Below are 26,330 nucleotides of genomic sequence, written 5' to 3' on the forward strand. Positions count from 1 at the left end.
TTTGTTGGCACGATAAGCGAACGCGTGACCCGAAGCTTTTTTTAGAAATAACACCTGATTTTGTTCGACTGTGTACGCAGCATGTCTGTTTGGTTAAGGGTGTTGACTGTTGACGTTGGTTCGTGTGCAAACAGATGTCAGGCCAGCAGTCACACATAACGTGGCGTCATTGTTTACTGTTTTTTCGATCTCCGGTGGTCGACATATGATGAATGATCGACATTTGATATAGGTCTCTTATAGACGCAGTTAAACAACTAAATCAAAATGAAGATGGATCCATTTTCCTTGCGATATTCTTCGCGATGAGCTTGCCATCTAGTGGACAGGCACCAAAAAATCGTGGTCTCGGCTTTTCACGGCCGTCGTGAGCGGGATTGGTAGTTTGCTTACTCACGCCACCGTTAGATGGCGTTAGAGACCGGTCTGGTAAAATTATTCTCCGTGAAATTAACAAAATAACACCTGATGTTTCTTCCACGATAAGAGCACGATATCGGAATTTGCCCGAGCTTGATATCAATTGACCAGTGTCCGGAAGGCGCCTCTTGTTCAAACAATTCGTAGAATTCCGCCGGTACAGATCCAATTATCTCTTACTAAATATCGTTCAGTCCGAAACATTGCACCCTTTTCTTAATCTCGTAAGCAACAACAACGCAAACTTGTTAGATAGAACCATCTTGTCATCAAATCAAATCGCAAAGAAACAAAAACAAGTTTAGAACCAAGGAAGTTGCGCAATCACGATGTAGATAACCCAACAACAAAACAAAAAAAAAAAAAGAGGAAAAACTGGGCGATAGAAAAATGATGGACATACCTTCACATTTTAGTCCTTGCCGGAATAGGCCGTAGAGTAGCGATCCGCAATGATCGCAAAAGGTGGGCGACATGTAGTTGTGCACGCGGAAACGATGCGGCACGTCGATCTTGAACCGCTCTCGCAGGTACTACGCGAACGCGTTTAAATCCAATATCGACATCGTCCAGGAAGAATTCGCCACGTGAAGTATGGGATCGTGATCAAGACGACACATCGACGAGCAGAGAAAGTGAGGAGAAATAAAACAAAACAAAAAAAAAAGATGAGACAATTAACGTCAGTTGAAAGCACACATGTCGTGACTCTTCAGGATCTATATTTCAGCATTGTCCAGGCCCTTTACGCTCGTTTCTCCAGGATGTTATACAATGGTATATTTTTAAAACGGAGCGTGGCAACAGTGAAAGAGATACCATTAAACTTCTGTATATACATCCGACGTAAACTAAAGGTTGAGCTTATTGGCGCCCTGTCTACGTATATATTTATGTGTACAGTAGAGATCCCACCCCCCGCACTGTACATTTTGGAATTGGGTCTCTTTCCGTTGGCCATGGCAACGAATAGCAAAAACAAAAACAAAACAAAAATCCGATTTAGTTATGGACGTCTTGTTTGTTTTTTTTGTTGTCTTGTCCCTGCTTCCATAACGATAATTCCTTGTTTCCACCCCAATGGATAACGTAGTGTTACAGTTGGAAGGATGGACGCAGGAAAAAGACGTACGGCACGACGCCCGTCGAGCGCACGAGGCAACCCGTTGGACGAGCGCATGGGTCGCAAGAAATAGACAAAGTGGAAAGCTATTCATAGAAGTTTTGGTGGGAGACGAACGAGCGCGACATCATCCGCACAGAAAAGATTGCTTTTGTATTCTCCTGTTTCGGGTTCACTTGAGAAAAGTGTGGCCGGCAATTGACAATGGAACCAAAAAAAAAAACAAAAACAGAACGATGTGGAGACGGCGTCTGTGTGTGTAACTGTCCCCCCCCCCCCCCCCTGTTCTACATTCTCAACAAGATAGAGAAAGCATAGAAATGTAGTTGAGGTAGATTGCCTGCATAGCCTTTCATTGTCAGTAAGGGAGGGAGAACTGGAGACAAATGCCAACAGATTGATGATGGACTCGTGACGTAATCTAGTCACGCTACGCGACTCGCTCAGCAGCGCGAGGATGGAGTAATCAACGATTTCGGAAGCAGGGCACGTGCAACGGACGCATCTCTTGCCTTTCACGTCCGCGATCCCGGCCGAATCAGTTTGTTTTTTAAAATTCAAATCAAAAATTGAATTCCAAAAAGAGTCGAATAAAATTTTATGTTTTGGTTTGCATATTTTTCAAAACAAATTGTTTGAATCAATGATTTCCAAAAATTTTCAAAAAAGAATTTTTCCTTTTTTTTTTTTTTTTTTGTTTTCCAGTTCATGGAATGCGGAAGGATGGAGAGGATCTACGTCATAATTCTTTACTCATTCAATGCACATTTTTGATATATTTTTTCTTTCTTTCAAGAATTATTCAGTGGTATTTTGATATACGATCGCAACGCAACATATTCAGATTTGATTCACAAAAAAAAAAAAAAAAATGATATGTTCCCCATTTGATTCGAATTCGAAATGATTCGACCGATCAGCGACGATGACGACATTTCAATATTTACGCACCGATGTCTAGCATTATTTATACGGACATATCGAACTATAGGATGGCATCTCTCGCAGCGGGACAAGAATAACCAAAAAAAAAAGCAATTTCAAAAATTGACCCAAGAGGAAAGAGATGTACACTATATCACTACGTATGGGAGGAAAGTGAGTGGAATTAAGAGACACGTCAGTCTATAAATCACCCAGAAAATATATATATATATATACACCTACATAAAAAAAGAGAGGGAAAAAAAAAAATAATAATAAAACAACTTACGATGGTGTTTTGGGATTCTTTGCCGGAGCCAGGGCATTTTCCAAGTATCTTGTCGTGGCACTTCTTGTGCACAGCACATTGGCAAACTGTGCATCGCCACAAAAGAAAGGGGACACATAAAAGAAAAATAAAATCAATCAATAAAAATTTAGTTAGCAATTTTTCTAGCATGAATTGTTTATATAAAAAAAAAAAAAAAAATCTTCGTGTGCAGATGTCGCTGCTGTCTTCAATGGAAGCGAAAATCCTACACGGCTACTTTGGGGCTTACATCAGCTCCTTGGCAAAATGCAAGATCCCTTGGCCAATGGAACGATCGAGAACAGAAGATGACGTCGTGACTAAATGTGGGAGAAAACGCCGGGCGACGCGTACGGACAGTTCCGAAGCGAATAGACGGCGCGCCTAATGCCCTGCGGGGATTAGACACGCTCTCTTCGCAACTTGCGTTCCCAAAAAAAAAAAAAAAATGAGAGAGAAAAAAGAGGAAAAATTGCTGGAAATTCTTGCTGGTTGAATGCTGTTATTAAAAAAAAAAAAAAAAAAAGCAACTCGAGATTAAAGATATTGCTTCTTTTTTTTTTTTCGGGAGGGAGGGACATAAGGACGCAATACTTCTTCTACACAATGCAAACAAATTGTTATCCGCTGGATGTTGCGCTACTTTAGTGTGTGTACACATCGTTGTGACGCGCAGATGTTCTTTGCATTCATCATCGCACGAATAGACATTATAATGGAGCACAACATCTGACATGATAGAACGAGGCTTTTCAATACAAAATTCGAGAAAAAAAAAAGATTGAAGTTCAGGTGCGGGTTGATTTTGTTTTCAACTATCAGACGATTCTCGTTTGAAGGTCCATGCGATCGAATGAAATTCGATGAAACTCTTGATTTCAGTTGGTTACATCTTAAACATACATATATATATTTTTAAACTTTGATTTGATGTTATCTAACCAACCGAAACATCAACGAATCAAATCAAGTAAAGGTTCTTCTTCTCTTTCTACTTTGTCCAGTAACGTACAGCTTACCCAATCGTTATCCGCGCTAACGAACTGACGAGACCCCCCTTCCCCCCTCTCCATCGATGTCACGCCATCGTCTTATAGAAATTCGTTTCTTCATTAGTCCGCATCGATTTGAGCGCTGATAGAAATGAACCGCGGAAATGATCAGAGCTTTCGTTTGGACGAAGACAAGTTGCAGAAAGATCGCACACGAAATCCCGATATTTGAAGAGCAAATGGCAACAAATCCTGAGATTGCGGACTGTTGCACTGGACGAATTTAGATGTTGTCGTTGGTTTCCTATTCAACGTCTTTGGCCTTATTCTTTCACGATGAGTGATCTTGATAAAACCCATACAACTTGTGAGCGTTTACAAAAATGCATGAATGTATGAAAAAGCCCTAGATGTTCGTGATACAATTTTTTTTTTTTTTTTTATCCATTTCACGATAGAAACGTTTTGATTCCCAATAGATCTGATATTTCGCAAGAGGTTTCGAGTGTCGCATGCATCATCGAAGGATCCCATTTGCCATTGATGCATGCATTCGAGTCGTGTGAAATCATTCGTAAAAATGTGTCCTAATATTTTGGCTTTTTGCTCGCACCAATCGAAATAGCGAAAGAAGAAAATAAAGGGAGGCAACATGGCAAAGCAAAACATGGGTCGCATCTTTAAATATCGGCTAACGATGTAATTGATTTTCCCTGTCTACGCAACATCCACCCAAGTCCGGATCAGCTTGCTGTGACATTTGCCAGGGACATATCCAATATCAGACGACCTCATCGCAGACGCATTTTGACAATCCAAGTGTCCTCCCTATTCTCTTATTTGCGTGTCTCGAAACAGACTCTCCACACGGTTGTTATGAACATCGAGGACGTTGTCATCCATTTTGGAAGACAATGTTTCGGCATTTAAAGCAGAGTCAGGAGAGGAATAAGTTTTCGTCCGATCGATGTCGATAACACTTTGAATGATTAAGAACTTCCTTAGCATTCGAAAGAGTTGGGCTTGATTTACGCTACTTGTGTTACTCGAGAGAACTCGAGCCCAACTTTAACGGTTATTCGCAATCCCTATGGGTTCGGGAGAAATAACTTTTGCGGAAACGTTGGTGCGGAAATAGGCTTTCAAACGTTACGGTCTGTTCTCGAAAGGTTGGCCGACTGCTCACACAATAGACGATCACACGAGAAGCTCATGGAAATAAAGAGAGGCAAATGTTACTCACTTTGACATTGGTAGCCCTGCTTACCGAACCCCCTGCAATAAAGAAAAGAAAATTTATTTGTAAGAAAGAGTTATGCAATAATAATAATAATAATAATAATAATAATAATAAAAAAGAGAAGCTTATAAAGAAGAATGAGAGAGGAAGGGTTGGGGGGGGGGGGGGGGGAGTTGCGGGACGAAAGTACAGCGGTCATTCATCGTGGCGTCCAATAATCCAACGATTCCTCACGCTCGGACACGAGCTTTTATGTTGGCATCGCTTCTGCACCGGTCGCCAATGGGCGTTCAAAATCGACCGCAATACTTGAACGATATATCCAAGCGATTCGTCATCTATGGCAGCGTTCATCCGCGCTTTACACGCCTGAGTGTTTCGACGTGAAAAGATGGAAGCGGTGGACAGTGCAAAATTGTAAAACAGCAATTGTGCGCCTAAGTGAATCCGCATCGCTTCGTTTGGACAGTTTTGGAAAGGGATGTTTTGTATGCGTGTAAAAAAAAAAAAAACAAAAAAAAAACAAAAATATAGAAACGTACCATAGGAAATCCCGGCAAAAGGCACAAAAGGTCGGCTGACGGAAGAACTTCGCGACAAATTTGTGACCCTTGACCTCATGGACTTTGTGGTGTTTGATGGCTCCACGACGGCGTGTAATTCCGCCGCCGCCCAGGCTGAAGTCATCACCGTCCAACACGGGACCTGGATAAATGAACAAATGAATGCAGTAGAGTTACGGGAATCAAATCTACGACGCGTATCTAAAAAAAAAAAGGAATTGATAAAATGGCATTTTAGGAGGGGGGAGGGAGGGGATTTAAATCCCCGCACACAAAGTGTCAAGGGCATTCAATTTCATGTTATTCATAGCCGTGTTATAACACAGCCCGGGGCCTAAATATCCGTGCAAACGGTAGTTGTATATCGAGGATGATGATGTAATGCGGTTTGTTCGCTTGGCACGTGAATAATTTATGAGTGGGAACAAACTGCTTACCATCACTTTCGCGGAAGTGTCGCACCTGGACATTGAGGCGGCCGGTAGGTCGAAGCTTCAACTGCATAAATAAAAAAAAAACGAGAAAAAAAAAAAAAAAAAAAATTTATTTCGATTAAAAATTATTAACACCACAATGGATACAAATCCCAATTCAATAACATTTTCGCATTGACGCCCTTTCTTTCCTCCCTGTTCGTGAACCCTTACTTTAAGCGATGAATGGTGAATAATAGCTCAAGTCCCCGTCTGTTCATTTCGTAACAGAGAATCTACGCAATTGATCATCGAATGGCTGACACATTCCCTCCCTCCCCCCCCCCCAACCCATCCACTTCGTAGAATAGTACGCTATAAAAAAAAAAAAAAATATCTAAAAGTAGCACTAGCAATTGACTTCGTGGCATAGAGCAGATGGATGGATGGATGTTACGCAAAACTTCATTTCAAACGCGCCTGTAAGTGCGATGGACAGCGAAGATCAATGGAGGGAAGCCCGAAAGGAAATGTCTGCGTGGCCTCAGCTGCGCACAATTTTTGGCGGCCCAACCATCGAGCCTCTTCTTCTTCTTCTTCTTCTTTTTTTTTTCGTTTTTGCCAACTCGATTGGCCATCGGTACGCAACATTCAGTAGGTAAAGGAGTTGGGCGCAGATGGGATGCGGACTCTGTGGGCTCGATGATGTGTTTCTCTTTCCGAAGAATTCGACCATCCATAAAGAACGGAAAAAAAGTTTAAAAATAAACTGGGCCGTCGGTCGTAGGCGTGGCCGGACGTGGCCAACAAACGTTCGGCTTTCCAACATCTGCGTTGACTCGATTTTCGTTGTAGATTCTTAGTCCTCCGGCCACGTCACGAAAACTTGTCTTCTGCATCTCGTTTTCAAAGTCGCAGTGCGCACGCACGCTCGCATGTATATCGGCCTACACTCAACAGACGCAAAGCCTTCCTTCGTCATCTCCCTCATAAAACACAATTTAATGAAAATACAAAGTTTTTCATTCGTCCTTACGGTTATCCCATTTCGCAAATGAAGATCATTTTTTTTTTTCCAGCCTAGTATAAAAACGGTGCCATCAACAGGGGGGGGGGGGGGGGTCAGGCGGGCAAGCGATGTTTTGCCACAGGTTCTTCATTGTTTTACTTATAGTTTTCTTTTTCTCTCCCAGCATTTCGTCTATACGCAAACCGATTCATACGCCGTTGCAACAGAAAAATATATAGAAATCAATACAAACACAAACACACACACACACACACACACACAAACACAGACAAGCAGGGCTAGGGGGAAAAAGCCAGTTTCTTCTTAACGCGTCACTAAAACGCTAAAAATAGAAAAGCCAAATATATGTTGACACAGTTGGGGGTTCTGCAGCTATTAGTGGGGGGGGGGGGGGAGCACACAAGCTGATTAAAGCTGATGGTGCCACTTGGAGTGTCTGCCGTGTGTGTCGACTGTTTCTACTGCTCTAGCCTCAGACCATCCATAATTCAGGAATTGCCACCCTCTTATTTATAACAAAAAGAGCGAGAGTTTATTCGTGTCTAGGCAAGACGCACCCAATCGGTCGGGATAACACACAGCAAAGCATCTCCAAACAACTCGGCGTTTCCTTTCTCAAAACAAGGGCACTGCCATGTCGGTTGAAGAACACTACGATTCAACATCTTGTATTTTGTTTTGTTCTTGTATTTAATTCAATTCTTTCGCTACGTCAATCTATAGACGGTATATTAAACATTTATTTGTTCCCGTCCACAATGCGCTGCATGGACGAGCGCACGTGACGTCGCAACAACGATAAACTATCGTGCACGTTGCCGTGTTCATTCACTGGGCGCCAGCGTGACTTTGGTCTACCACCGTTTACTTGCTGCTGGGCTACTGCGTAGCCTTGGATCATAGAGTACCTGGAAAGGTTGTTGAGTAGCAGGCCGTCCAAGTAAACTTTGATGCCAAGTTTTGTTGGGGAATTACACAAGAACGCTTTGGTCAACTAATATCCAGGAATGACATGTCTTGCAATGTGCTATTTCGTTTTCAGGGCGTAGGTGGGAACAACATCAAACGCATTGAAAGCGTAGAGACGCGCTAAAGTTATAACGATCCCCGGTTGCAAAAATTGCGCTTCCATTTCGTTTCATTGCTTCTCGAATGTGGGTTCTTCGACGTGTAACGAGGGGAACAACAGCGCATGACCCGCCAATACGAAAAATGGCAACGTAGCATTAATCTACGCATTAATCTTTTTTTTTTTTGTAGGCAGAGCTTATGCAATCCCATTCACGTGATTTGGCTCTTTGATTCGCTTCTGACCAAGCCCTTCTTGCCATAATGACACACGAACTGATGCCTTCCGCTCTTTAAATATTTCTTTTTCTTCCTCTTCCGATCCTTTTCTCTTTTTTTTTTTTTTTTTTTTTTTTTTGCCTTTAGCTCATGTCTGACATTTACGTAACAAACGAAATCATCTCAAATCTAAAGACAAGCCTTACGGCAGGCTAGGGATTCCATCGATTGCGTTACTCCACTGTCCAATAGAATGGCCACGTATAGACGTGGCGTCACACAAGATCGGTCCCTCGATCACGTTTATCCTTGCCGTTTTGACGGCCACAGACTCCAACCCCCCCCCCCCCTTCACTCTTTTTTCGTCTTATACATTTACTTTAAACCGTAGACTCTTCAAACGTCTATCTTGTCTGCGTTGATACGAAAGAAAAGGAGCGATACGCAAAGCTTACACCGATCTACGTCATAAAAAAAGTCTAAAAATGGAGACGGCGTACAACGACTTTGTACGGCCAATTCGCCGTGTTGATTGGACCTTAGAGGTTGGCGTTCCCCCCCACTGCATCTGAAAAAAAAAACAAAAAAAAAACGGAGAAGATTCCATGACGGGATAGTATCGCGAAAAAAAAAAGAAAAAAAGATGAGCTAACACGAGCACGAGGGACTTTTCTTTTTCATGTACTGGATTATACGGACGATTGGCCGCATCCGCACACGCCGCGCTTGATTGCCTCCTATTCGCTTGCCAATTGCCATGTTTTGTAACGAATTTCGGGCCGTCTTCTCAACGTGTACCAGCGTGCGTAACGTGGGGAGGCATCCAGATGATAGACTGACGATGAGTATACATTTAGGTCTTACTACTATGTGGGACGTACAACTCAATGCATCCGCTAATCGACTCACTAAAACCAGACCTCCAACGCCACCCCCTCCAAGAAAAGAAAGAAATCGAAAATAGCACGACAATAAGAAAAAAAAAAAGAAAAGAAAAGAAAGGAAAAGAAAAGAAAGAGAATGAAAGCCAAAGAGCGAAAGCCGTCTCATCAATTTGGGTCATCGGTTAGACTATTGGCATGGCCCTTTTGTCCAGTTTTCACCGTTTCCAAATGGGAAACGAAGAGGCATCGCACGCATTTTTACTACATCATAATGAGACATATTCTCCCTTTCTTTTAGTACATAAATTTGGCTGGAACGACAGCGAACTCCGACTAGCTTTTAATATTTTGTGGCAAAAAGAAAACAAAAAAAAAAAAACGTGAAATCCGGTTGATTGTTCGTGGGGGAAACGATTTGTAACATCGACAAGCCGTTTGCGCTATTTAAAAGACAACCCAATGGACCCTTACAATTTGGCTGGTCTTCCACAAAAAGAAAATCAATTTTGACCAGCTACTAAACAATTACGTCTAAAAAAAAAAAAAAAAAAAAAAAAAAAACAAGGACCAGAAAACGTCCATCGATCCGGATGGTTTCCATCATTCGAAACGTATCACGTTCGATCTCCGAAAACATTGCAACTGCAAACTTAAAGCTACACGATAGCTAAACCAAAAGACGCAAACGATTTTCGATGGTCAATGGTTGAAACGGAGCGTTAAAAATTCAAAGAGATGCGACAAAGACAAATAAAGAGAGCAGTTGTGCACAGCTAAGACGTTCGTGATCGAATTACAGATGCTGGACGTGAAACATTGTTGATTGCTAGTTGTCTAGACATCTTTGCCCTGTGTTTCACAACTGCGCAGCCAAAAAGGATCATCCCTAACTTAACGTAAAAAATAAATAAATAAATAAATAAGTAAATAAATAAAAATAAAAAAAAACGGCCGACTTCGTCTTATCGATCTCCAGTCCGGGTGGCAGGTTAAAGTCAACGATATATTTTCCGCAACAAGCGATTTGATATAGCAGTATAGCCATTTGTTGTTACTTGTCCCTGAGGGCGAGGATGACGCCAAACCCAACTTCTTGGGACTCTTGCCAATAAAACACGACACACACGCACGCACACACACACACACACACACACAGACAAAAATTGGAAAAGAGGGGGAGAGCGATAGAATTCAAAAAGAATCCAAACATCCATCCATCCAAAGGAAACAAGTTCGGAGAACGTTGCGGAATCGATTCTCTTTTACACCGGCACACACAAAAATGCCGGTACGTGCGGCGACGCTCGAGTTATTTCCGCGCACAACACACACACACACACACACACACACACACAAAAAAAAAAAAGAACATCAGCTTTCTTTCAAAAATGGAAAGGTCCATCAAAGTTTTTGTTTGGATGGATAAAACCCCGACCGGTGTCGGATTAGACGGATGAAATCGGACAAAGTTTGTGGCAAGAGGAGGAAATGACCTTCTTCGCACTATCAAATACAAATACAAAAACAAAAATAGGCCAAAAAGACAATAAGAAAGGCCAAATAGCGGCTGTTACGTACAGACGGCAATGGTAGACGGTCCAAACACACAACGTCTTCGCAAGATAAGAAATTGTTGGGGGCAAAAAGACGTAACGCTATATAATCGGATAGAGGCCATTACATCATCGCTATGCGACTTGGCCGTATAACTTGAAGCTCCGCAATGTAGTGGAAACGGCTGCCCGTATAACCTGAATGAAGACTTCAATTATATCTGGGCTTTCACTGTTGAATCCTAACCCCCCCCCCCCCCCCCCCCATCTTTTTTTTTTCTTTTTTTTTTTTTTTGTAGCAAGTTGCGGGGGGAAACGGAACGGATGACGCTCCCTTTAGCGCATCTCGCTCCAGTTATCCATTGCAATCAGATGCGTTATGTTATTTTCTTTTTTTTTTCTTCGTTGAATGGATCCGCTACCGTATTTACAGACGAATCCTTTGTCTGTCTGAACCATCCTATTATAAAGGCAGTCGGCTATTATATCCCCGTTGATGTCGGACGATCACACAATGCCCTACACGCACGGCTCTACGGCTTCTGTATAAGCGATGCGAATATAACCTCCAGCGTATAATATACGCTCCAATAACACGGCCAGAAAAATCGAAATGTTTTTTGAGGGTCAGTGGATCACTAGGATCGTCAACGTCAGCAGCAGCAGCAGCAGCAGCAACAAAAAAAAATAAATAAATAAAAAAAATTAAAAAAAAATCGTGTATCGGGTCAGGGTTTCGCCCCCCCCCCCCCCCCCCCCCCGTCTCCTCTTTTATTATTACGACATTCGTTTCCTTGGCTGGCTGTTTTTATCGAGACGTGAAGCGAATCACGGCCAAGATAAAGCGACTCGTTTCAATGAATCGTCTTTCCGCCGTCCACGTTTAACAGATTACAAGCAAAGGAATGTCATTATCGACATCATTGATTAAACTTCTGTTACACTGAGCATTAAAGAAAGCAGAAGAAAAAGAAGGGAGGAATGCAATTCGAGTAAAAACATCCCCGTTGGCCGTTGAAAAATACGGGCAAAAGGAGGAGTAGCGATGGCAACAAACAGGGGTTGGTGGGGGGGGGGGAGCTGGGGGGTCCGCTTTTCTTAACCTTTTTGGACGAACGCTGACGTAACCTATCGTTGCGTACAGTTCAGTGGCCTAGAATAAAGCCGGGGACGTGATTGGGGAAGGCTTGTTGATGCGCACAATGCGAGACAAGTAGGTTGTATATCAGCACACGGAGCCCTTTGCTTAATATGTCACGAGCATTTGACGAATGAGCAAGCGGCCCAAACAGAAATAGAACTATGTAACCTGTCAAGTGAGTATTCTCTTTTACTTTCTTTCTTTCTTTTTTTTTCATTTCTATTTTTCTTTTTACCTCTTTCTCTTAAAAAAAAAAAAAAAAAAAAAAAAAAAACGCACAGTTCGACGAATTCAGAATGCGGGCAACGAGAGCGATCTTTTTGCTTGTGTGCGCGCGTTTTCGGGGGCCTTGATACTCAGACATTTTGCCAGTTCTCGGGCCGTCGTATAGCGAGCCGCGTAAGAACGAGACACAAAGTGTAAAGAAAAATTTGCAAAACAAAATTATCGTTGACTCGTCTATCTACGGCAGCAAGAGATGCAAACTGCGCAGTTTATGCGAAATATTTCAGACATGTTTTCTTGACTTTCAACCATCAAAGTAATAGTCCATCCTTTCGCCCGAGAGATGCAAGGTTAAAAATGGTAAGAAATGATGATCCGCTTTACGGAGATCGGGTTCGTCTGTGATATCTCTTTAGGCTAGACCGACGAATGTCATAAGAAACCCGATCCTCCCCTCCTTCCCCTCCAAAAAAAAAAAAAAAAAAAAAAAAAAAATGCGGCAACTTAAAAAAAAAAAATAACAAAGTTCGTTGTTGGCAAATGCGTATGTGCATACTGTTGTCAAAATTTTCAAATAAAAATAAAATCAAAATAAATTAAAACGACTAATTTAAAAAAAAAATAAATAAATAAAGGGAGAGATGGACATTTTTTCGCAGAACTTTGTGACGTGCGCAGATAAACTGAAATGCCCCCCCCCCCTTCCGAGCATCAGGCCCGAATCAGCTCGTATACAACTCCGGCCAATTAGTGTACCAACCGTGTAGGTCATGTATATCTGTCGGCCTCGGAGGCGGCGGGAAAACAAGGGAGGAAAAAAACAAAAAAAAAAAAACAAACAAAAAACACATCCCACATCTACGTTGTTTCGTCTCCCTTTTCTCTGAAAAAAAAAAAAAAAAAAAGGACGCATACATCACGCGCTTAAAGGATAATTTTATTTTTATTTTTTTTTAATGAGCGGCAAAAAAGGAGGAATCAAAACGAAAATTGATCAGAGGTGTGCGCGTGAATAGATCGTTCTCAAAGCCTTTTCTAAAGATCTTCAACGCTAAAATACCTTATCTTAAAAGATCATTGCTTTATTGTTTTTGTGTTTTTTAGGTAGAGCTCAAACAAAAAATGGAAAGACCGTAGGGTACGACTTGGAAAGGAAAAAAAAAAAAAAAGAAAACTGCTGCGCCAATGGAATTAAAATGAATGATCCGTGTTATTACTGCGAACGAGCATCTGATGTCTGGCGGCGCCAAGCATTCATCATCTCGATGAAAATAAAACAAGAGGGAACAGTTGCAGCATTTGAGAGAGAGAGAGAGAGAGAAGAGAGCGGCCCCAAAATGTAAATACCATATCATAAAGGCTGGTTATAGGAAGCCGGCGAGTAGTAATGAACGCGCCATTTCAAATACGCCCATCTCATGTGTAGTTAGTCTTCGTGCTGCGTGTGTCTGTGTAACGTTAATGGTTTTTCTAATGCTCCTCGTCAACTCTGCTCGTCGCCCGTAGGCCGCAAGAGCTAAACCTGCAGATGATCTACGTTTTGAAATGTCTAAACAAAAAAAAAAAAAAAAAAAGAAAAGCGCCGCTTATTTTTGTTGCCAATGGACGACGTGTTCCAGTTCTCGGATCCCTAACCACGAACGAACGAAGACCACGGCACCACATCATCGTCGTAATTCAAAATGCAATTCATCCGCATTGATGAGTCGGCGGGAATTCAAAAAAAAAAAAAAAAAATGGGGGGGGGGGGGGGGGGTACTAATAAACACGGATGGAAATTCGAATGATTTTTTTTTCGTTCATGGATCTAAAGGCGAAACACATCAATGCACATGATTTCGCTTCGCTTCTCATTCGGCATCTTCTCTTTTGATGTAACGTCATTGTTTGCTCTCGTCGTTTGATGCGTCGATGTTACAGACAGTTTCCACCTATTGAGACGTACCTCGCTAAACAGCTTACACGTTCCCTCCAAGCAGAGAAAGAAAGAAAGAAGAAGCAAAATAGAACAAATCTCCTAAATGCGCGCATTCATGATGAAATATTCGGGGCTGGCTGGGAGGGCGCACTCGGGCGAGGACCAATCGCCGACTTGTGTATAGGACTAGACATCGCGAATAAAAGCCATTTTATTGCGAATGCCGCGTTCAGCGTGTACACCACACAACGCGGGGGAGCAAAAACCGTCGCGACATGACTAACCAACGAAGACAACGCACAAGAAAAGCAAACGACCAACATTCTTTCCTATAGCTCTCCGTTGTTCCGAAATGTTGAGTAGAGCGAACGCTATTCCGTCCTTTTTATCTCCGCCATCCCCCATATTCTATGTGTGCATCGATATATTTAACGAAACAGATCCAACCCCCCCACCGCATATGTATGCGCAATTTGGGCGGCGGGTGGGCACGGGAAAAGAAAGGGCTCGCAACGCTAGCGGAGGGGGTAGGATAAAAGAGCCATCACGAAATTGACGAAGTTCAAATAAAAAAATATAAAAAAAAAGCAGCGAGACACAGACAAGAGAGTACGAGTTTGAGTAGTTTCAACGAGAAAATGGCTGTTTGTTTTTTTTTTTTTTTACATACAAATGGCGTCGATAGGGAAACCTCTCCTTACTGCCTTCCCCAAAGTCGTTTCGAGGTTGGCAATCTGATTAGACGCAGCCGGCGAGAGTCTTGTGTTCTACGCGCCACTATTTGATGCACATGCACACACGCGCCGGGGGAACAAAATGAGAACGAAAAAAGAAGATAATAATTGTCAGGAGTTTGAGAAAAAAAAAAAAATAATAATAATAATAATAATACTAAAGGCGGCGGACGCAAGCGCTTTGATTTTCACGCGGCAACAACGAGAGAAAAACAAAACAATGGAGACTTGCAAATGCAGCCGCGTTCTGGTGCGGTTTAAAAAAAAAACAACACAAATTTCTCCGCGTTTGCCAAGAAATAATAAAATATATATATATATATATATATATATATAATAACAACAAAAAGTCTGTGACAAAACAAAAAGGGGGTGGAGGAGAGAGAGAGAGAGGGAGAGAGAGAGAAAGATAACCTTGTTCTCCGCGTCACAAGGCGCTTGAATAATTCAATGCGGGATGATGACGTCAATATGGGACCCCGAGCGCATTTGCGGCTCTCCCGATCGTCCGTCCCATCGTTTGTAGCTCCCCCCCCCCCCTCCCTGTCTACCGCATCCCAGCAGCGAAAAAAATGTTCGTCCATCATTTTTGCCGGCCCTTGGCCTCTCCTCCGTTAATGCGACTTGGGAGAGAGCGAACACACACACACACACAGACACACCCAGACACACACACACAAACGAATTTTGGTGTGTGAGATGCGCAGCGAGAGGGCGTAAAAAAAAAAAAAAAAAAAAAAAAAAAAAATGAAAAATAAAAGGAAGACAAGCAACGGGCACACACACGTGTCGAGACCTTTACATAGCGAACCGTTGGCAATTGCATTTTTCATCATTGCAGTGGCCCCAAACGTCTATTATTTCGTTCCATTTTTTTTTTCTTTCCTCTCCCGTTCTCCCCCCCCCCCCTTTTTTTTTTCTTTTCTGGAACACATTTTCTCTGAACGAAAAAAAAAAATAATAATAATAGATGCCCGACACACACTCTGTTACGAAAGACTGTAGAGGTTTTCACATTGTGTACGCAACGGACGTATAGATTATATAGTACCATAGCTCTCTGGTCCCCTGCCCTTCTCTGTCCACTGGGAGCCCAAAAGATCCTGCGCATCCCAATTTTTTTTTTTTTTTTTATTGTCTCTCTCAGTCAGAGTTTTTTTTTTAATGAGAAATGATATTTATTATTACTTTTTGAGGCAGGAAGGTTATTTTTCTTCCGGGCTGCGTGAGATGGTAGTAAGTGAACGACGTTGAGCAAAATAAGACATCGATGGGTTCGTGAGACAGACGTCCATGCGGAGCCGGGAGGGGGGGGGGGCGGAGGGATCAAAGTCCAGTCAAACAGGAAGGGAGGCGATTCAAATGCTTAGGCTAGCATTTTAAGCAAAAATGCGAGCAGCAGTGTAACAAGATGATTCGATTGCATCAAGACAAAAAGTGTCAAATCAAACGAGGTGACGTCCCCCCCCCCTTTTTTTTTTAAATTATTATTATTGATTTATTTCTTTTCGCACGGCATCGCGTTTTCGGTGTGTCATCGATCTTTCAACTGTTTAACGATAAGACCTACGTCGGGTAACCTGATTTTCTATACTCGAATATTCAAATGACGAAAGAAAGAGAGTGGGGGGGGGGGGGGGGCGTGTCGATGGGGGAAAAAAAATGGGGATCAATAATTCAAATGGCTGGCGGGCGGTTGTCCGCATCACACGGAACGTTGCAGACTATTTAAGTAGTCTCTCCTACACTCCCTCCACCCCCACCCACCCACCCTCACTGAAAAGGCCAAGAGGCTAATCTCATAAGAGCGTTAAGTGCACGTTGGCGTACGGGAACATAACATTCTTTTCTTCCCCCCCCCCCCCCCCCCCCGTCGCGCAAAGGGCTTAGCTTTTCCTCGTCCGACATCTTGCGCCTCTCCCTCCCCCCCCTCCTTCACGCTTAATACGACGGCCGAAACATGTAGGTTGCACACACGAACGAGCCGCTACACCACCGACGACATTTTTTCTTTTCAATTAACAGGCGAAGGCCAACGGCGAAATTCGCATTTGTACGTTGATGTTGGCCATTAGTCAAAAGCGCAAAATTTAAAGAGTTTTTGACGTCTGATTAAGATGGACGCCCACTAGAAGAAAGCAATTACAAAAAAAAAAAAAAAAAAAAAATAGGAGGATGGCGGTGAAAGGAAATACCTCCTGACAGCTGAGGCGGGTGCGATCAACGCTCCTCTCGGCGATAGCGCCCGGATGTTGTCGTTCCTGCGACAAGAATTGCCTCTGCTTGTGACTGGTGCTGCTGCTGCTCCGCTTCTTGGCCGCGTGCGAGCCGGTGAACATCATATTGACCGCCGTACTAAATCAAATCCTTCCTCCTTTTTTTTTTTTTTTTTTCCCACACTGTTTTTCTTTGGGGGAAGGGGTGAAAGGGCGAAGGGAGACTTAAAAAAAAAAATGATAATAATCACAAAGCACAGAGACACTCGTTTCAAAAAACTGTTCAAAAAAAAAAAAAAAAAAACTGTTTCTCGTTTCACAACAAGCCGTCTCTCTATTGGAGCGGCGTGCGAAGCGCAATGAGGGAGCTGGACACTGTGATTACACTGGATCCATGTTGAGGTGGGTACACCGTCCGGCGGCCACTTGGCTACGTTTCTTTTTCGTCGTCCTCGTCCTCGTCGTCGTCCTCGTCTTCGTCTGCCGCTTCCTGTGTCATCCAGCCGTCGGGGCGCAAAGCGGGGCCGGCTGTGGACGCGGACAAAGGCGGACAGACAGACAGACAGACGAACGAACGAACGAACGCACGCACGCACACACACACACACAAAAAAAATGCACGGCCAGCCAGGTAGAGAAAAATCGACAAATTGAACGTTCACTTTTCAAACGAAACGGGTTTTGAAAGGCGCGCGCTGCTCAGTGCGGCGGCGCTGCCAGCCGCCCCAAATTCAGTATGCGATGCCGCAACGCGACCCGATCAGCCCGCCGAAATGAAATCGTTACGTTTGTTTTGTTTGTTTTTTTTGTTTTTGTTTTTTTTTTCAAAATTCACCTCAATTTTTGTTTTTCTTTTCTTTAACTGCATCAGCTGATCCGCTGTGCGAGCTATTCAAAAATTTCAGTTCCGTTTCGATAAATTCAAAGACGAACGATGCGCTGAACAAGCCGAATCAAAATTAAAAAAAAATAAAAATTCTTCCCCCCCCCCCTTTTGTTGGACGTTCACTGCACGCGGGTGAGGGTCAGAATGGATGAAAGGCCTACGTAATCATGGCGTTGACGGCCAACAAGGGCGACATCTGATCGGGCCGACGGCTCAACATTCACAAGCCGCCGGAATGAAGAAGCGATCGACAGGCGATGCGCCGCCGATGTCGGCGTTGCGTCGGCCAAACGCGGGTGGTGGCACATCAGGCCAAGGTGGCGGCCGGCCAGCTCCAACACTCGCAGCCAACGAGGCCCAAACGGCACACCAAGCAAAGATGAGGAGGACGAAGAGCACCTATTAAGCGGCAAGAGCTCTGGCCGGTGCAACAAACGCCATCCATCGCGGCCTCGGCGACGTTGCGAACGCCCAACGGCCGGTGCGGTGCGAGCACGGCGGCATTCCGCACACATCATGCAAGGCAAATCCGCGTCCTTTTGCCCGCCATTGGATAAACACAAGAGCCGCACACAGTTAACCTATTTTTTTATTATTATTTTTTTTTTTTTTAGCCAACACAAGAGCAACAGGCCTGTTCCAGCGAAATGTTCCCCCCCCCCTCAACCTCTCCTCCCAACACCTCTTGGCCACCGTACACGATACGCGATGTGTATAGATTGCAAACACCCGCACGCAACACCGCTGTCTTAAAAAAAAATGAAGGCACAGCTTGCTGCTGCTGCTGCTGCTGCTGCTGCTGCTCCGTCGGCTCTTTCCCAATCTACACTTCCGCTCGTGCACGCAGTTTCGGTGAAACAGCCGACTGGAACCTTTTTCTCACGAAACAGAAGGTTGAGAATAGACAACCAGCAGAGGGCCTCACACACACACACACACACACACACACACACACTTTGAAGTTAAACTGGATCGAATGAAAAGGCAATCAACGCACGAAAAAAAAAAAATAAATAAATAAAACGAGCATCGACATACGAGAAAAAAAAAAACAACTAAACTTTTAAAAAAAAAAACAAAAGAAAAATAAGAAAAAAAAAAAAAAAGAAGAAGCACAAATTCCTCGGTCTGGAAGACACTGCGAAGTTTTGAGCGAGAGATAACCAAAGGAGCGCTAACGGGAGAGTGGAGGGGATAACGGTAGCGCACGGCTGGAACACAAGTCTGAAAAGATGGCGAAGAGCAATCAACGCAAAAACAGGAAAACGTTCCCCCCCCCTCCCTCTCCTCGGTTGTTGTTCAATGATTGAATGCGAGCGAGCGTCTCGGTCGTCGACGTCCGACTGAATCAACGCCCAACCTGGAGAACGAAACTGCCCTCCCCCCTCTCTCTCTTTTGCTCTCTCATTCTGTCTGTTTTTTGTTTTTTTTTTGTTTTTGTTTTTTTGTTTTCAAACATTTTTTTTTTTTCTTTTCGAAACGGCCACGAAAACAAAAAGCGAAGGCGGATGGACGAAACCAAGGAGAAGGTAAAAAAAAAAAAAAAACGAATGGAAGGAGGAGTTTTTGCTTGGCGCTCTCTGTCGCGTACAGACGTAGGCAATGCGGCCAGCGATGTGTGGTGGATTCCACCAGTGGGAGGAGGAAAGACATTGAGGGCCTTTTTTTTTATTATTATTATTTCTTTGATGGCGAACGAACGAACGCAAAACAAAAAAAAAATGAAATGGGTGAGAATATATATACTACGCCTTGTGTGTAGGAGAGAGAGAGAGAGAGAGAGAGAGAGAGAGAGAGAGAGCAAGCAAAAAAAAAAAAAAAAAAAAAAAAAAAAAAAAAAAAAAAAGAAAAAAAAAAAAAAAAGAGGAGGAGGAGGAGGTGGGATGGGCGTTTCCGCGGCGAGTACTCGAAATAGAATAGGGGACGATACAAGGAGCTAGAGAAACAGCACAGCCGGTACACCGTAAGATGACGAGCACAAGTCGGCCAAAAGCTGCTAACCGGGCACGGGCAAAATCGAAAAACGCGGGTTGCCAATCCGCCGGATTCTGCCAACGGCGGGATCCTTTTCCCTTCTTTTTTTTTTTTTTTTTTTTTTTTTAAATTCTCAAAGTCCAAAAGAGCGGACGACACCCCCCCCCCCTCTCTCTCATCCTCCCAGTGCGATCCGCACGAAATTTTATTTTATTTTTTTTTTTTTTTCAAGTGCCAAGCGAAAGTAAGTCACAGCCCGTCCGCATACACGGCCAAAACAACATCCAATCTGTGTATCTCTTATCGGAGCGTGACAACAACAACAACAACAAACAAAAAAAAATCAGTTCCTTCATTTATCGAGCGATGACCAGCGCCCCCCCCCCACATCAATGAGCAAACAAGAAAACAAATGACGATATCATTTGTTTGTTTGCTTTTTGCAGTTATAACTCTGAATATGCGCACCGTGTGATGTATTATTATAGAGCAGCAGCAGAGAGAGAGAGAGAGAGAGAGAGAGAGAGAGAGAGGCAGCTGGTTGTAGGCTGCAAACAGGGGTATGTGTAAACTGTGAAATGCGTGTACAACGCGTGTACAACGCACGTACACACACATAGCCAACGGAAAAGCAGCAGCCAAAGAGGAAACTGAGGGAGTGGGCGGGGGGATTTTTTTTTTTTTTTTTTTTTTGGGGGGGGGGGGGGGGGTTTGGGAGAGAAAGCTTTCGCTGTGGAATCTAAACAAGAGTGAGGAGGCAACAGCTCGAGCGGAACGTTGTCCAAAAATTGGATGGTCTACATTATAATCTCTCGTGTATCTAATAAATATTGACGCAAAAACAGCAATTCCTTACGCAATCATGACGAGAGAGCACATCCAATTATCAGCTGTAATAACAAGGGATTTAACACATCGTTGCGGGGAGTGCAATCGCGGGCTCTGCTTCGGATCAAGGTCCGTAAGTCAAAGGAATACGATCCTCCCTTAAAAATTAAATAAAATAATATTCTAATTCGACATTGAAGCGATGACACAATCAACGTCTGTTTGTGTCTCGACTATTGCTTAGCCAATCAACTCTCCTTTGTACAACCCACACACACACACACAAAAAAATAAATAAAAATACTCCGTTGCGTGTTCACTTGTTTGGGGTGTGGCCGCCGCAGGTGCTGACGCAGACCTGGCCTTGTTTCGTTTTTTTTTTTTTTTTTAATTATTATTTGTTAAATGAAAGGAAAAAAAAATAAAATAAAATAAAATAAATAAAACCCGGACGGAAGTTGACCATCGACCACTCCCCAACGCTTGCGGAAATCGTTCAAAAGACCGCCGATGAATGGCCAGCAAATATTCGCATACTCTTTAAAACGTTTAACGACTCGAGTTACTCTCTCGCACGAGCTTTGTTTGCCTCTTCGTCCTTACACCACCACCCCCCCCCCCCCCCCAAACGCTGGAAGAAAAAAAAAAAAAAAAAAAAAAACAATTTCTTTTTGGTCGGGAATTTTCAACAAATCTATTCTCGTCCGAAAACGTGTGGGGCTGGCGCCTTCGTCCGATTGGTGGGAGGGCATCGCCACCGTCTTCCGGCGGATGAGCAACTCTTTAAAAAGAAAACTCAACTTTCAAAGGAGAAAAAAAAAAAAAAAAAAAAAAAAAAAAAACAGCGTCAACAAATGTCTCAAGCGGACACACATTCCAACGCTCGCCACCCACACGCAAATCTCAAAAATAATAAAGAATTAAGCAATACCGATGAGTGTTACAACGACCGGAGGCAAAAAAAAAAAAAAAAAAAAACAAAATCTGCATAATATTAAAGGAAGGAAATGAAAAAATGCCCAGCATTGCAAAATAATTATTAAAAAAAAAAAAAAAAAAGGAGGGTAGCGCATTCCTTTGCGTCATTCGTCGACACTCTTTTACAAAGCCAACAATTTCGAACGGTGGGAGGGGGGGGGGGGGTCGGTTACGATTTCAACGCGATTTTTTTTTTTTTTTTTTTTTTTTTTCGATTCTCAATGCGTGAACTCCATAACGGATCGCTTCGTGAAAGACTTGCAACGATAATTGTAACGTTACCATCAAGCTGGGAGGGGGGGGGGGGAGACACTAACGAGAGCGTACACGTACACGCACACAATGTGTGGGCACCAAAGTGATTCATCGTTTTCCCAACACTTTCGATTTCTTTCTGGCGCCAGTTCGAACCGTTGAACGAGATGGCGACCGAGTTTCGCATTACCTTGACCATCGTCGGTCCCTTGCGTTGTCCCTTTTTTTTTTTTTAATCAATCCTATTTGCATGTCCTTCTCCTACTTATTAAAATTCAAATGGATTAATGCACTCGTGGAAAATGCGGCCGAGAAGAGGCAGCGGGAATTTCACACGACGAAAACATCAAAGTAAAAAAAAAACAAAAAACAAAAAAAACAACAGGCAAATCCCGATTTGATGTAAACCTCAACGTCAAAGGGAAAAAAAAAAGAAAAAGAAAAAGGTAATAATGTGATGCGTTTTTTTGTTTGTTTTTTTTTTTCCCCCCGGATGTTGCGACAGAAGACGGCAATAAAAAAGGAAACAGATGCGCCAACGGGGGGCGACACGAGCGCATGCATAGCTAAGTTATTAAAGCGCGCACGGGGCTTCGATGCGCGTTGTGGCCGCTTTCAGGATTCAGCGCACGGCGTAACGAAACACAAAACGATGTACGAGCCCCTGAAAATTCACCGGTCGCAGCTTGCAAAGCAGATCCACCACGTGCCGTCGTGTCGCTATGCTTTATATCCCCCCCCCTCTCTCTCTCTCTCTCTCTCTCTTCTTCCTCTTCCTTTTTTTTTTTTTTGAAACATCAACATCGCAGGCATCAACGACTGGTTGCAAAAAAAAAAAAAAAAAAGCTGTTGGATTACACGTCAAGAACAGCCGCGTTGGCTCCCGAAGGGAACAGAACGCCTTCGCCCCCAACCAAAAAAGGGGAGGGAACAGAAAATGGGTGGAATGGAAAGCAAAAAAAAAAAAGGTAGGCGAGTGTATAGTAGGGCAGCATCGCATATTCGCATGACACCGTTAACGTACAGCGCTAGGTGAATAGGCAGAGGCTTCAATTCAGATCGGCTCTTTCCGTCCGTTTTGTTTGTTTTTTTTTTAAATTCCCGCATCGTTTTTTGCGTTTAAAATGGAAACGCAAACCCGTCATGGACGGGCGCAATGTCACGATGGGACGGATGAGTGGAACAGTAAAATAACTCGTTGAATATTAAATTTTAGAAAGAAAGCCGGGGGGTGGGGGGATCGCCGTGAGTTGAAGTTGAAGGGGTAAAGGAAAGCCGTTGGAATTGTGGCGGTTGTGCACTCACCAGCAGATGGCACGAAACGGTGAAGTGGGAACACGAGTGGAAATAGAAACGGCCAATTGGGTTTTTTGTTTTTAAAACAAAACGAGAGTTGCCACTCCATTCTCTTCACATTTGCTGCTATTTGCACTGACACTCATTCGACCGTCTCACTCGAAACGTTTCGCAGCTCTCAACACACACAAAAAAAATCGCAGAGATTATGAATCGAAAATTCGAAAAAAAAAAAATATATATATAAAAGAATTCACGAATCATCCATTCCAATTCCATCCGACTCATACGCGAGCGCGTAACCGACATTTTAAAACAACTCAACGAGTTGTTCTTAAACGATTTTTTTTTTTTTTTTTTTCAAGAGGCAAAAGGTTTAGATTGCAAGACGAACTCATTTCTCCCTCACAACAAAGGCGCTGCAAAGAGCGACTAGAGGATTCTGTTTTATTTATTTTTTTTTTCCCTTTTTGACAGATCCTTGATGACGTTGTCAGATTATGAACCCCCCCCCCAAGAAAAGAAAAAAAAAAAAAATAAGAGAGCAAAAATTGGTAGTAGGCAGCTTTTTATAAATGGCATGCCGCATACTACTAACGCGCACCCCTCAGCAGTTCCCAGCCTACCCACGCGCCATCCCATCGCGAGCCCGTCGCAACAAAGAAATGCAGTTTCTCATCAATTACGATGAAATACGAGGAAATATTAGAAAGCTTTCGAGGCTTACCCATATGCTGTCTCCGGCAGATTGTTTGCACTGGTCGGCCAGCACTTGCGCTCCCACCAATAGATCGGCGTGAGCTGTGCCCCTCTTCTCCGCCGGCCTCGTGCAACGATCCAGCAGCAAGACGTGAACTGTCCATTTTAAAAAGAAAATGACATCATTTTTTTTTTTATTATTACTATTATTATTATTATTATTATTATTATTGGAAAACATCATTAGAGTCTGTAGAAGCTTTACGTTACCCAGAACGCCGCGGCTGAGCGGCACATCGATGCACGAGTTCCATTCAACGACACGCGGTTTGCGCTTCAGCATCAGCTGAACGCCTTTGCCGGCTGTTGGGGAGGTCCACCGACGAGCACCGAATCAAAACCATGCACACAAAAAAAAAAAAAAAATAAAAAAAAAAATTAAAAAAAATAAAAAATGAGTTCATTATTAGAAATTTAAAATTCACAGTTTGTGTTTTTTTTTTTTCGAAGATAAAATAGAACGGTTTTCTTTTTTTTTTTTTTTTTTTTTTTTTTACGAATTAAACAAACAAAACGTTCGAATTCTAGTCTAAGCCTTTCGTTTCCCACGTCCTCCCGGAAACGTGAACGGTCGGCAGTGGCATAAGGCACCAAATCGTCCTACAGTGACTTTGTGTTAGGGCATTTCGTTTTGGGGTCACGGCCAGCCCAGGATGTCAATCAAAAGATATATATATATATATATCCAGTTTGCAAACGTATAGAGACTTGAGAGAAGCCGCCTCATCGCATGCAGCCGAGCAAATTCGGGACAGCGGGGCCAAAGTCAGCCGGACGTTATCGATTCATTCGAGAACGCCCCTTTCCGAGCACTTGACCGGCGAGCACGAGAAGCCACCAACTCTTTAAGCAAAGATTACGTCTGCTGTCTTGTAGTTCTTCGGCAGAGGCCAAAGTATACGAGGAAACAGCTGATGTCGCTCACTTTCTTTTCCCTTGAAAGCATCTTCTTTTCACGAACATGTCGACAATAGACGTTTTTTGTTTTTTTTTAATTCAGTTGTTTTGACAGAGGAGGGAGATGATGCTCTTCGGCTGTCTTCGCTACGTATTGCCACATTTCTGCGAATGTCCTAAATCTGTTTTCATTGGCCAAAAAGGACAGCCTTTTGATGCATTTGGCAGATACGCTCCCCTCCCCCTTCCCAATCCTTTCTTCTTTTTTTTTTTTTCTTTTTTTTTTTTTTATTATTATGATATCCTGAACGATGTATAATATAAAACGCTACTAAAAAAGAGAAGAAAACAAAAATAAAAAAAATGAAACGTGTCAATAACATTCAGGGCGCGCACATGACGTGATGTTGAATAAAGACAGACCAGTTAAGAGACAGAGACTATTAAGATGGAGAGAGAGAGAGAGAGAGAGAGAGAGAGTGTGCCGGCTATATTTCCGAGAACAGCTCACGCAAGCCGGCCCAGTGAAGCGCACTGAATATAAGACGTAAAAAAAAAAAAATAAAAATAAAAAAAATAAAACGAACAAGAGCCCAATGCAGAGGGGGGATGTCCAGCTGCATTTCCAGAAACTGCCGGATGCCGCGGAAGACATGGCCAAACAGATGCCAAACATTGGACTGATGTAGTTGGACAAACTCGACCGAGCGAGAGCCTTTCCTCCTCCCCCTTCTCCCCTTCCCCCCCCCCCCGCTCTCAATATAATAGTACAAATACAGCGAGTAAAGTCGGGCGGAATCAATTGCGATGACACAGAGGGGCCGACTCTCAGTTGATAACGTCAGGCCGGCCATAACGTGAACCGGCGTTCGTAGGGGTCGCTTGCCATCCCCCTCCCCCCCTCTTTCCTCCCAATTTTTAGTAGAAGGCAAACCGAAATGGATCTAAAAAGGAATTTGAACCGCATCTTCTATGGCCTCGCACAGCTGACGTTAGCAATAAAGTCGGTGGATTACAAAAAAAAAAAAAAAAAAAAAATAATAATAAATATTTTTGGCGAAATTGATTCTTTGATAAATAGGCGGTCTACATGCAGCAGTTTATCTTTGCAATTAATCGTGGGGCATTGTACTCGGCATCACGCATTCATCGCAAATAGGCCTAAATATTTACTACAATCAAATTTGGCGGACTTGAGAGTTTCGAATGGAACTCGATTCAGTCAGTTTAAAACAAAAATGAATACATCAAATGCCGACGATTGCCGTTGTGCTGTTTGTTTGTTTTTTAGAGAAAGTATAAAACCAGGGCAAACAACGTATAAAAAAAGAAAAATGTAGGAATTAATTATTATTCCTATTCTTTTTTTTTTTTTTGGGTGTGTGGGTGTGTGTGGGTGTGTGTGGGTGTGTGTGTGTGTGTGTGTGTGTGTGGTATGTGCGGAAGGTGCGAGGGAGTCAGTCTACAAACATGCTACACCACAG

At 43.1% G+C, this 26,330-nt stretch overlaps 1 protein-coding gene across 3 annotated transcripts in view; it reads right to left on the bottom strand.

Moving 5' to 3' along the window:
• Positions 1–26,330, bottom strand: part of LOC130695291 (putative protein kinase C delta type homolog) — a 40,391-nt gene that overhangs the window by 8,247 nt on the left and 5,814 nt on the right. For 2 of the 3 annotated variants that reach the window (XM_059494921.1, XM_059494920.1), the window contains exons 3-9: positions 24,160–24,252; positions 23,918–24,045; positions 6,010–6,070; positions 5,552–5,714; positions 5,013–5,044; positions 2,757–2,842; positions 824–953 (exon numbers count right to left, since the gene is read on the bottom strand). In XM_059494921.1, the coding sequence (XP_059350904.1) occupies positions 824–953; positions 2,757–2,842; positions 5,013–5,044; positions 5,552–5,714; positions 6,010–6,070; positions 23,918–24,045; positions 24,160–24,252 (693 nt within the window). Of the gene's footprint in view, positions 1–823; positions 954–2,756; positions 2,843–5,012; positions 5,045–5,551; positions 5,715–6,009; positions 6,071–16,952; positions 17,115–23,917; positions 24,046–24,159; positions 24,253–26,330 lie in introns of those variants that run through there. The other variant, XM_057518408.2, reaches the window with a different exon arrangement.

Source organism: Daphnia carinata, chromosome 4, assembly GCF_022539665.2.
Source record: "Daphnia carinata strain CSIRO-1 chromosome 4, CSIRO_AGI_Dcar_HiC_V3, whole genome shotgun sequence".
Lineage (NCBI taxonomy): Eukaryota > Metazoa > Arthropoda > Branchiopoda > Diplostraca > Daphniidae > Daphnia > Daphnia carinata.